Source organism: Lates calcarifer, linkage group LG21 (genome assembly GCF_001640805.2).
Source record: "Lates calcarifer isolate ASB-BC8 linkage group LG21, TLL_Latcal_v3, whole genome shotgun sequence".
Taxonomy (NCBI): domain Eukaryota; kingdom Metazoa; phylum Chordata; class Actinopteri; family Centropomidae; genus Lates; species Lates calcarifer.
In genome coordinates this window covers 26,207,787-26,220,453 of record NC_066853.1, presented here as the reverse complement: position 1 = coordinate 26,220,453, position 12,667 = coordinate 26,207,787, and the positions used below count along the sequence as shown (strand labels likewise).

The following is a 12,667-nucleotide window of genomic DNA, read 5'->3' as shown; positions in this document are numbered from 1 at the left end:
ACAGTGGTGAGGCATGCTTCAAGAGCTACACCCTCTCATAACTCTGAGGCAGTCGGCACTGCAAATCCCAGAAGCCAGAAGGGCCTTGACTTAGATGAGGAGACCTAGGGAAGTCTGAATCTGTGATGATGCGAAACTAGGCGGCAGACGTGTGCAGTCATTGTGTTTGGCAGCACTATCTATACAACAAGTCTGTTCATCTGACAGTGTGTGTTTCCAGTGTGTGTTTCACAGGCTTGTGTGAGGATCCCTGCCAAGCAAGTGGAATAAATTGTGTTGCTGGGTGGAGGGAAGAAAGAGAAGACAGAAAGAGAGAGTGAAATTAGGCAGTAAGGGTGTAGAGGGAGCGTGTCAGCGGCTGCTCAGGCATTAACTGGATGTCTGACAATATCCGTTTTCTAAAGACAGGACGTTACTGTGCCAGATTACAATGTCCAGAAACTCTTACCCTGCAGCTATAGTTTATATAATGAGAAAAGGAGAAACATACATGGTAAACTAAGGCCAGCAAGAACGCTGAAACTGTATTTTATTGTTGAGTGAGTGCTGTAAGAAGTTAAGAGGCTGAGACAGTGATTTATTTGGCTTTGGAGATGATCCTAAAATAAAAGGATTCCTCTGGCTGCTTACTAACAGGCTATTTGTCTGCTGCTTGAAGATGATGTGTGATGATTCTCTTTCTGCCTGTGTTCCTCCTCTTCCTGTCCTCCTCCATCTGCAGCTTCAGCTACAGTTTACTTCATCTTTGCTAGCATCACACAAGATCTGCATTACAGTTTATGGAACTCAAGTTAAATGTGCAGCACTGGAGGACTGTGCTGACAACCCACTGCTACACTTGGGTAAAATATGACATTAGGGTTTGATGAAGTTTTGATACAGACCGATGTGATGATGGATGCTGTGCTATGGAGGACACTGAGTGAAACATGTAGTGAATTTTAAAGCCTCCTTGACCCCTGATACAAAACAAATGGGAGAGTATGTGGCTACAAAGTTACACAGCAAGCAGGAATTCATGTTGTATGTACTGTAAAAAGTGCTACATGTAGCATGTTTAAACATCAATAAAACCCATCAGTTAATAAGTTCATTGCCATACTGTGGTATAATTTTGTTAGGTCGCTTGGGACACAGGAACACAGCAGACACAGAGCAATATTAGAGCAATAATAGTCATCTTTCCATCCCCCTGATGAAAGTAGGTCTAAGGTCCATTTTCCTTTACACTTTGGTCTCCATCAAACCCCTGAGAAAAATATCTCTTTAACAGCTACATGTTACAGCTACTTTTGTCTGTTTGCCGCTGAGTGATAGCATACAGTGGGGTTTACTTATCACACCTAATTTTGTTAAGTTGAACAAAATAGACTGAGAGAGTCTACAACGCTTTTTACAGTTGCTAATTAATGCACTGAAAGTATTGATTAGTGGAGGAGTTATAGAAGATTACAGATTAAATTAAGCTCATAGAGGAGAATTTGTAAAACTAAAATCAAGACCACAATTCCAATTTCAGAATCCTGAACCCTTTTTTGCTCTCAATTAAAGAAGGGCTACCTCCATCATTATTTGCCCTTCAGCATCTCTCTTGGTGCTGGAAAACCATGTGGCAGACTGTTAAAACTAAATCTGACCTTTTGGTACAAAGTTAGAGGCAGTTAGTGGCTGTCAGTTGTTGGTTTGGTTTATATTCAGACGCTGACCATTTCCTCAGATTTAATCTGTTAATTGGTTGTTTTATTGCTAATTTTAGCATTTCTTAATTGAAATTTTAGCATTTCTTAATTTTCAACTTGGCTCACATATGAAGGGCATAATCATGTCAATAGAAAAATCTTTGCATTTCAGATTTGTGTTGATAATCCTGAACTTCCCCACATCCCTGTTAACACAGCCAACCCAAGCCTCCTCCACACTGTTGGGCTCGGCATCAGGCGGCACACACACGGGCAGAAAGAGCTGGTGGAGGTGAGGTAAGGAGGAAGGGAGGAGAGAGGACCCGAAAGGGCAATGGGGTGGGAGGCAGGGAGGGACGTCTGAGGCTGGGGTGAGGTCTCACGAGTGGGGGGGGGGCAGTGGGGTTGGGTGGGTGTGTTAAGGTGATAAAAACCTTTCATGACATTAGGGTCTGTGAGGTTCCGCGAGCAGATCATTGAGATCATAGCATGGAGCCTATCTTCCTCTTCCTCGTCATCGTCCAGCGATGGAGCGCGGCTGCCCGTGGTGTGGTGGTAGTTTATAGTGACTGCTTGCACCAGTGGGACAACAGAAAAGACAGTTAGAACAGCGCCGCCCTACAGGTCTCAAGATGTGCATTGTGGGGAGGACAACACACTGCACCCGTACTTTGTAAACACATTGTGGGAATATAAACCTCAAACAGATATACTTATTATTTAAAAGGCAAGAGCAATCACAGAGTTGAGTGTTAGCCATAGAGGAAGATTACATTTTTCTTGGGAATCTGTTGTACTGGTGTGTATAACAATGTAAAAGTGTTACTTACTGGCGTCGTAGCGGTATCCTGGGTAGACAATGCGAAACACGTAGTCAGCAGCTGTCTGCTCCTCACCATTCCTGTCCTGGTCGATGAGCCGGGCGGCACTGCTTCTCTTCCTCAGTTTAGGGAACACTTTCCCCTGCAGGACGCACACAAATATATCAAATACAAAAGCACACACTGAGCCACAAAACACACACAATGACAGTATGTGATCTACATTTTTTTCAGATGTTTGCTACACTTCTTTCAAATAGAGAGTCCAGAATATTGTTACTGGCCTGAAAGAGAAACTGACTCTATCCAGATTTAAACCACAGACATTGTGGTTACGTGGTACTCAGTTGTTGGTTTAATACGTTTTTCATTTTTCATATATCACTGAGGGCAGGTCAAGAATTAGAAACACCTCTTCAGCAGCACACAGTGCAGCCTCCGAAATGATGACAGAGTTGATTATATGTACAGTATATATGAATAAATAATGGATGAATAAAACATATGTTGCTGTATTTACAACAAATATCATCTATATTGCAAATGGTTCTACTTTGCCAATATTGCATGGTTCACAAAAAGAACATCTCATCCAGTCACATTTGACAGGAAGAAAAACTAATTTAGCAACAAACTAAGTAAATGCTAGCTAGCTTCATCCACATGTAGTCAACAGAAAGAAGCTTCATGGAGATACCGCCAGCATCAGCTACAGAGATATAGCATTTGAAATTCCCCAACTTTTGCACCCTGGGTCAATCTGTGTCTAGACTACTGGTCAGTTCATGGTGTATGATATCTAATATCACCTGATATAAACTCAGCTCCTGGTTGTAATCTAAATCAAACAGAGAAATGAATTCAGAGGTTGGTTTGTGTTTTTATTATTTGAATCCTCGCTTTCTGAATGTGAACAGGGCAACACACCTTGCCTTTCTGGGACCAGAGGGGGGGCTCCAGCTGACCCCGTGGTAAAAGGCCTGTTTCAAGGCAGGAGAGGAAAGCCAGGAGGTGACCACCAGGGGGGAAGTGGAGGGGCGGCCGCTGGATCCCATCCTGACTAACCAGAACTAGCGTACCACCACAGTCAGCTAGGATGGGGAGAAAAAACATTACACAAGGATGAGATAGGAAGAGAACATACACAAACAAATGCAAAAGGAGTGAGAGAGTTCAGAAGCTTTCACCAGTACAAGTGAAAGACACTAACATGAAAACAGCGATATGACCTGCACTGCCCATCCACAGCAAATTTATTCTTTCGCAAGAAAAGCAGTCAATATTTTGATGTGATAACAGCTTATGAAACAGTCTCTTCATGACAAAATGCTTATCGTGAGCTGACTGATGTGCTGTAACATGGCTGTGTGAGTGGGGACTGGGAGCAGCAGCAGTATACTCACGGCGCTGATGACAGTGGATACAGACTATCTGGCGCAGAGGAACAGTCAGTGCGTAGTCCCAGTAGATACTAAAAGAGATGGAAATGTGTTTTGAATGAGTAAGACAAAGGTGAAAATGAAGTTTCAGAGGCAGTTGTTACATTTCACATCTTTCTAAGTGACATTATGTGCACAATTTTTGAAAGTAGATAGATTTTATCATAGATTTTATATAGTTCATTTTTATAAATATATGGTGGGGTGTTTTGACTACCTCTTCTCCAGGTCACAGTCTCCCAGTGTGCCATTGATGAGCTGGTTGGGGGTCCACTTCAGGGTGAGGTTATCCCCAGCCTGATGGAGTGACAAGTAGCCCCGCAACACTTCCATTTCCTTCTTCTACCATGGGAGCAGGAGGGGAAAGAATGAAGGACTTAACGTGAGACTGCAAGTTTGAAACTGTCACATTTGCTGCAAAAGACAGAGAGCAGGAAACTGAAGCTGTATCTTTGAAAAAACCTTCTTATCAAAATAACTGGAACCACTTAAAAAGTTGCTTTCAAATCTTTAAGAAATAGAGATAGAACATCAATGTCACTGTAACTAAGAATGGAGCTAGAAGCAGGTGATTAGCCTAGGTTAGCCTACAGACACTTGTAAACGACACCAATCAACACCTTCTATGTGTTTTGCTTAACTGAGGGGCTCTCAAAGTCTGACAGCAGGGACAGATTCAGAGGGGGCCAAACATAACTATGACTATTATTCAGTTCATTGTTTATTGAAGGTTTTAAAAGTTGGAACATTAAATATTCATGAAAGGAGAAAATTATGTCATTTTATTAGAAGACAGCAATTAATTCATTCTTCAAAAACATTTATATGTGCTTTCCCATTTAAGGGTTAAATATTTTTTTCATGCTGCACTATTAGTATTAATGGATTCTGTCTTTATTGCTATTTCTATTTGGAGGATTATCAGTGCTCTAGGATTTGCAGTTCTTGTAATGTTTTGGGAGATGTAAACAGGAAGCAAAATGTTGCCATGGAGTCAGTTAGCTAGTCCATACACAAACAGGAATGCAATCTGTATCTGGACACCTTATCTGAATAAGGAAAAAGGCATATTAATGTAAGGTGTAAGCATGTTGTGATATGACTGTGATCAGATCAGTGTGACCACTTCTGGAGGTAGTCTGGCTCCCATTGTGTTAAGGTAGGTAGGTTAAGGTAGACGCAATCTGCAGCATCATTCCTGTTCTAACCTCTGACCTCTGATGGAGAATACCATTGAGCACTCCCTGCATTAGAAATGACTTAAATTGATCAAAATCTAGAGAAAGAAGGCTCTAACAGTTACAGTGACCAGTAGAAATGGAAGGTTCACATCCCTGGAGCCTCAGGAAACCGGTGGTTTATTGGTGTTTTGGGGTGACAGCACTGTCCATGCTAAAGTGGACAGCTCCTATAGAAACAGATACATTTACAAAGACATTTCTGACTCCTACAGCTGATTTGCTGCCACCTCAAATTACTCATGCACAGGTTTTGCCTCAGAGGACAGAGACCTGTTCTCAACGAAGATAATGAGAATGTATTAAAATACCAGGTGCAAATGCAAAGACAAGATAATGTATCTGACATACAGGTTGTATTATAATACCCGGTACAAATAGAGCGTACAAATGTCAATGTGTGGTTTTAGAGAGTTATGTGCTGTAATGAATTTGACAAACTTGGTGAACTCCTGCTTCCAGTCTTTATGTAAGATTATCACCTCTCTATCCCAGCTCCATTCTTAACACACAGAAACAAGACAAAGATATCTAAAGATAGCTAATTTGGTGGTAGCTAAAAGTATTTCTCTTAAACATTAAAGACTTATGGCAAAATACATAACATTCAGAGTTTAGGTTAGAATTATTTATTCAGATTTAAATGCCAATGGTGTCTCCATGGCAACACAAATTTTTTTCAAGGCCTGTCAGCTGATAATCTAATATAGGTTACATGTATTCATGCAGGCTAGGTTGTGAGATATCATTAAATACTGTACATGTATTCTATATTTCATATTGTATATAAGAAGAAATTCTGGTATAAATAGCAGAGTAGAATCATATATAGTGCCATTTAGCATGCATAACGTGTAGTGAGTGCTGTATTCATCTGTGTATACACTCAGCCATGTGTGTTAGCATGGCTCTGTCAAAGGCTGAGTGTTGTAGGAGGCAAATATATCCTCATTATAAATTCCCAGGGCCAAACATGCTGGAGCTACTTGGCAGCACAGAGCACATTACAGACAGGAGAAAGACAGCTTTCATTTCAAAGATCACACATACAAAATACTCTGTATCAGTGTGTGTGTGTGTGTGTGTGTGTGTGTGTGTCTGCGCAGCACAATAATAGATGAAAATAACCATCATTTGCAATTTATCTGTACACCAGGCATGGATGCAAAGTGTTGTCTGTCTGTGCTGCATGTATGTAGGCCTCTGAGTTGGATTGCTGCTTTTATGCTTTTATTAAGAGTAACAGTAGTTTCAGTGCCTCCACAGCATATATACACTGGATGCCAGAGACAAGTTCAGAGTAAGCACACTCAAATGTCCAGAACACCGATCCTCCTTGTTTTCTCATGATTTTGACAGGAAACAAAGACAAGAGCACTCTTCTCTAACTCCAGACCAGCTATTAGCATGTCAGAGAGATATGATCAGCTCAAAGGTCATATGACCATTTCTAGAAGTTCAATTCATATGAGCACAAGGCCAACATAGGAATAAATAATCAAAATCTCCAGAATGAAAATGAGTTCATTCTATACAACAAGACTTTATCTCTACATTAGATATTTGACCATTAGTTTTATCAAGAAAAGTAACATAAAAAGTGTAGCAACAGCCTGGCATCAGTCACTATGAAAGAGGTCATGTGTGTGGAGGAGATGTAAATGGATCTGCACCAGAGACCTTTTGCATTAGGCAAAAAGTAAGGTGACAAAAAATGATGGCCTAAGCTCCCATCAGATCCTGCTTCCCATCACCCAGACATCCAGTGATAGGTGGCAAGACATAGAAAAGCCTTCTAACTCCAGACCATCCATTAGCATGACGGGAAAATATACAACCAGTTCAAAGGTCAACATAGGATCAGAATCTTCAGAATGAAAAAAAAACCCAAAATTCATTCTATACAATAAGACTTTATCTCTCCATGGGGTATTGAACTGCTGTCATTAACATGGAAAGAACTATACTGATCAACAGAGATTGGACTCTTACAGATCTACATCCATTTCCAATCCTTTGTCTCTTCTGGATACACCTTTACTATGGCTTTTTAAGAGACTAGAACTGCATAGTGAGAATTATTATTCTGTTGGATTATTGTTTTATATTATTATTATTATTATTACAGAGTGATATGCAGTCATACCGGTTGCACCAGGACGTTGTTTTTGCCATAAAGAAGGTGTGTTCTGGAGTTTTGGTGAAGAGACTCTACATACTCCCTCGCTGATGCAGCAAACCTGTCCTCTGACATGCTGCCACTGGACTGTCTCTTGCGGATCTAGAATAGAAAAGATTTTTAATAGAAAAAACTCCTCATCACCAAACACCTCCTGAAGCAGCTGATTTAATTCAGCCTCCACACTCACCCCCAGAGCAGGCCGGCGGCCAGCCGTGGTATCTTGGCTCCGGTGGGCCCCATGGATACGGTGGCGCTGAACTAGCTCATTGGCTGAGGGGTCAGTCCATAAATGATCTGATGTCTTCAGCTTGGTGTACTCCAGAGCACAGGGCCCCACTTAAAATACAGCAAACACATGCAGACATTCACCAGACAGTTAATGAGTCTCATTCCTCATTTTAAACCCTTTAGAACGCTTTAATACTTTAGCAGAAGTGAATTTTTACTAAACTTATTCAGCCTTGGTATAAGACTTGAAAATAGAATCTTATGGCACTAAATTATTATTTAAGTACCCCTGATTGGGTCTTTATGAAACATTAATGGAACAGATCAGAATGGAGAAGCACTGACATTAAAGTAACATCCTGCCTGCCTGGATCTAATCTGTCCCATAGGAGCTAGTAGTATTTTTATCATTTCTTTAGTCCCCATGTCTTTATTTTTAGCATGTCTTAAAAACTGTAAATTCCAATTCATTTTCCAGTGCCTTTTTCTATTATTATTGCTATCAAAACTTAAGCCTGATGCTATTTCTTCTATTTTTGATTATTGTCAAATCAAAAGACCAAAGGCAACAATGTCTTACAATATTTTCTGACCTCCCCACTGTGTCTGTGATGGTTGAGGACATAAATCTATAAAAACAAATTGTAAATACATACGTTTCATTTTGGCTACTGTAGTTTATAGAATACGTTACTCAAACAGGAGGAAAAAGTGCATTTGTTGGGGACTGCTTTCAGCAGAGGATTAATCCACATTTGGTGCTCTAGTGAATATTTAGTGCAGCAAGACAAAGTGTGTGGGACAGTGTGAAAATATGCTGCAGTGTGTGTGCTCATGGCATGGAAAGAAGAAGTCAATCTACATCCTTTTTCCACCAAAATAGCTCTGGTTCTTGAACCTGTTGTTGTTTTGGTTTAGGATTCTCGGAACCTTGGTGCTGAGTATATATGAGTTTTAAATGGAACCACTGTAATCCAGGATGCATTGTTAATGGAGGGGGTGTTGCACAATGCACAATGATGGATTGCAGTGTTTATGTGTGAGCATTAGTACTGTTATTATATATTTGTAAGCCGAAAACTAAATGCTATCCATTGATGCTAACATGTTTTTTTTCGTTCCAGCTGGGAACCGACTTTTGAGGTTCCAAACCTATTTTTGCTTGAATGCTCTGAACAGTTCAAATTTAAGTACACAAACCACTGTTAGGAGTCACAAGTGATATTTCTGTTTTTTTTAATGTGCAACTGTTCCCTGCATCATGGCGATCTCTGCTTGTATACTGATTCCCAACTGTAAAATTTGTGTTCACATTGGGGAAAAATGACTTCATAAAGTATACTTAAGAATGGCAGTTTGCAGATTTGAGTGTGATTTTGACACTATTGTATTACAGTGCAAGTCAGCCAAAAACAAGCATATGACTGTGGAAGTTGGTACTATGAAAAAAGTAATAACTCTATGTAAAAACATTTAACTTGCTTGTTTGTAAGTCAGACTGACTGACATCTGCTGCATCAGTTTGTAGCAACAAAACAGGCTTTCAGCAATAGTTTACAGTAGAGTAACATCAGCAGGTACTTGGAGTCAGTGATGAGTGTTTCTGAGCAGTTCCTTACCTGTCCATCAGGTGCCCTCGGTGTGTTGTGCTGTTCTGAACATCTGCTGCTGATTCCTTCACCAGCACTCTTTGGCTGCTATCTGCCTCATCAGCTGCACTTTGTGACCTCTTTAGTCAGTGTGTATACAGTGTTTATTTTTCCTCAGCCAGTTGTCACACTGTTCAACTTGTCATCTTTGGTTAAGTCTACACACCTGTTTGTTTCCTATTCCTGCCTGTGTGTTTCTGCTTATTAAACTTTGTGTGTGTGTCAGTGTCCTGCCTGCTGTCTGCTTTCAGCTCCTGCTGCTATACTGTCAGAGGTGGCTCTAAATGTATCCTCTAACAAACAATTCTGAGAGTGGTTGAGTTTGTGGTCATATCTATGATTGAAATTCCTGACCTAGTGGATTTTACATGAATGGAAACATTTGTTCTGGATATTGTGATTTTGTACTTTCTGTTACTGGCCTCTGGTAATTTTGGAAATTTTGGCAGGTCAAGAACAGTCTAATATACTTACCCAGCAGGGCTGCCAAGATGGGCCCGAAGACCGAGTCATGCATCAGAGCTTCTCTCTCATAGTATTTACTGCAGTGATAAACACACAGAAAACAGTGAATCAAAGGAAAACTATTATTAAATCACCAGTCGTGTGATGTGAAATGAGGAGTCTTCTTGAGCTGTATATGATAGGTTAAAGATAAATATCATCTCATCTGCACATACTTAATTCTCGCAAAAATTAGCTTTTTTCATGCATAGATGGATGTATGGGGATATAATGTGTATAGTTTGAAACAGGTGTAATTCAGTTCTGATGATTGTGCGCATCCCTAACTCAAAACATGTGGTTGCATTGCATCCTGGGACCTGTATCACAGAACAAGATTAGTAAGTTATCCAGCTATCTTTGGGTTTAAACCAGGTTTTCTGGTATCACAAAACTTTTAACCGAATGAACCACAGAACACTGCTTTACTCTGAGTACAAACAAACTGGAGAGATTATATTTTACCACGCTAACAGCTTTAACTATTGCTGCAATGTGTTTTTTTTTTTTTATCCTGACAGGACTCTCGACAATGTACATGTTTTTACAGTCTTTATTTTATTACTGTAGCGACACTTGGCAAATTTGTGACTATTAAATCTTTTTACACTAAATGAGATGATATTGTGATTAAAAACATAACACAACGTTCACATTTTACATTTTGTTTTCTTCACTGATTTGAACCCACCATCTGACAGGAGCTGGATGAGCCAATCACCTTGCTTGGCTGATCTGTATAGATTATCCATAATGTTCATTTTAGGTCTGGGTTTGCAAAGAAGTTTACGTCCACATTAGCATTATGTCTGTGGCTAATAAGTGGTGGCGCATCATTTCACTCTAGCTGACACACTGAGTGTGGACTGCTTGTTGAAGCACACAGCGGTTGTTAACCAGACAGAGGCCAGAATAAAGCAACCAGAGAGCAAACACAGGAGAGGAGTGGAACATGTAAACAGGCCATTCAAAGGACCATTCATCATTCAGCTACAACAAAGGCTGGAGTGGAGTATTGTGAGTCACTGCTGTGTAATGCAAGGGAGCAGAGAATAAAAGAAATCACCTGGAGTTGTCCACAATGTACTGCACTATCTTGTCCAGAACTTTCTCGAAGAGAGCTGTTCGGACCCAGATGTGCTTGATGGCCTGGGCAGAGAGAGGTTGAGGGGGACGGCTGGTGGTGGAGGAACCCTGTCTCCTCAGAGGTTCATGTCCCATGCTCTGAGTTCTCCTGCAGGGCACAAAGCACAGGTCAACTGACAACAGCTCCTACAGAGGAGATGTTTCTATCTACAGACAGGCAGACAGGATTTCTGAGTCTGACACTGATATTAATATTTAATGGAACAAATGGAAGAAATAATGTTATTCTTTTTCTTTAGATATTTTTGGGCATTTTTACACTTTTATTAGACAGAATACAGTAGAGTTGAAAGGAAATGAGATGACATGTTGCAATTTCATGGTCACCATCATAAACCCTGAGGCCACCGCTTGTTTTTGTTTTTTAACATAGAAACATGACGCAAAGAAAACTTTTGATTAGAACCCCTAACTTTGTTTTTGTGACCAAGATAAGCAGCAAGACATGGTTCTATGGTTTTATGGCCGGTGGTCCTGTCTTGACCAGACACTAATATTTTTGCTTTCATGATTTTTAGCCTTCTCTGCATGGCATGTATGTATTATAAATGTGTATTATATATACATTGTATATACATATTAGGCATGTGCCTATACACATATATGTGCACAAATGTATATATATATGGTACTGTGCAAAAGTTTTAGGTACTAAATGTAAAGTGAGGATACTGTCAAAAAATTTTATTTATCAATTAACCTCATTCGAAGTGCAATAAACAGAAGTAACCCCCCCAAACACACACACACACACACACACACACACACACACACACACACACACACACACACACACACAATATTATCGATATTATATCAATACTTACAATGGCAGATCACTGATTTCTGGGTTTTAATAAATCTGTCCTGTGTCAAAAGGTGCAGTTTTATGTTAGAAATCAGCTGTGTGAATGCAGAGGCGTATGCATGACGTCAGGCTGAGAGAGAAGCACTTTCATCCCAGACTGCTGATTTGATCTTTGGCATGTCCACAGAAATCAGACACAACCACTCACACACACCCACTTCAACAAGCTAATGAGTGTGTGTTTGTGTGTCTGTGCTGAGGGGGACTCAGCTGCCGTGGTCACGATGTTAGCTATCCTCCAGTGAGTGTGTGTGTGTGTGTGTGTGTGTGTGTGTGTGTGGTCTTGTTCTACTATAATTGCGGGTTCCCAAAACTGGAGCCCACTATATTTGTGGAGTCCAGTAGCTTTGTGGGGACTAAAATGCTGAACCGCACAAATTTAACTGGATGTTTATAGAGTTGAGACTTTTAGATAAGGTTTTAGAGTTAGAGGTAGAATTCAGTTTAGACATTCAGTTGTGATGGTTAAGATCAGGGTAAGACGCTGGGGAATGCATTATATCAAAGACGGGTGCCCACAAAGATAGGTGTACAGGAATGTCTGTGTGAGTGTGTGTGTGTGTGTATGTGTGTGTGTGTAAAATGAGGTTTTGGCTCAGTCACGATTTTTGTAGTCCCCTACCATTTGAAAGAAGTGTGTGTGTGTGTGTGTGTGTGTGTGTAGTGACAGTACTCCAGAGGATGGGAGGGAGCATCGGGATGATGTTAGAGATAAGAGAGAATGCAAAAGAGACTCTTCCTTTTCTATTATAAAATGTGTTGCAGTTTTCTTTTGACATGAAACATGAATAGAAGTTCTACACAGGAGGAGATGCTCAAATTTCAACTTGCTGCATATGTGACCTTGTTGCTACCTGCACTATATTTGACCTCTACACTGTCCTTTCCACACCACTAACAGGGCCTCAGGATG

The 12,667-nt window shown here is 40.4% G+C and overlaps 1 protein-coding gene across 1 annotated transcript in view; it reads right to left on the bottom strand.

Annotated features, from left to right (window-relative positions):
• sgsm2 (small G protein signaling modulator 2) overlaps positions 1–12,667 on the bottom strand; it is an 82,881-nt gene that overhangs the window by 16,442 nt on the left and 53,772 nt on the right. Inside the window, 9 exon segments of the mRNA XM_018701354.2 lie at positions 2,114–2,248; positions 2,510–2,642; positions 3,428–3,591; positions 3,904–3,971; positions 4,157–4,281; positions 7,324–7,458; positions 7,547–7,695; positions 9,711–9,778; positions 10,807–10,974. Coding sequence (XP_018556870.2) covers positions 2,114–2,248; positions 2,510–2,642; positions 3,428–3,591; positions 3,904–3,971; positions 4,157–4,281; positions 7,324–7,458; positions 7,547–7,695; positions 9,711–9,778; positions 10,807–10,974 — 1,145 coding nt within the window.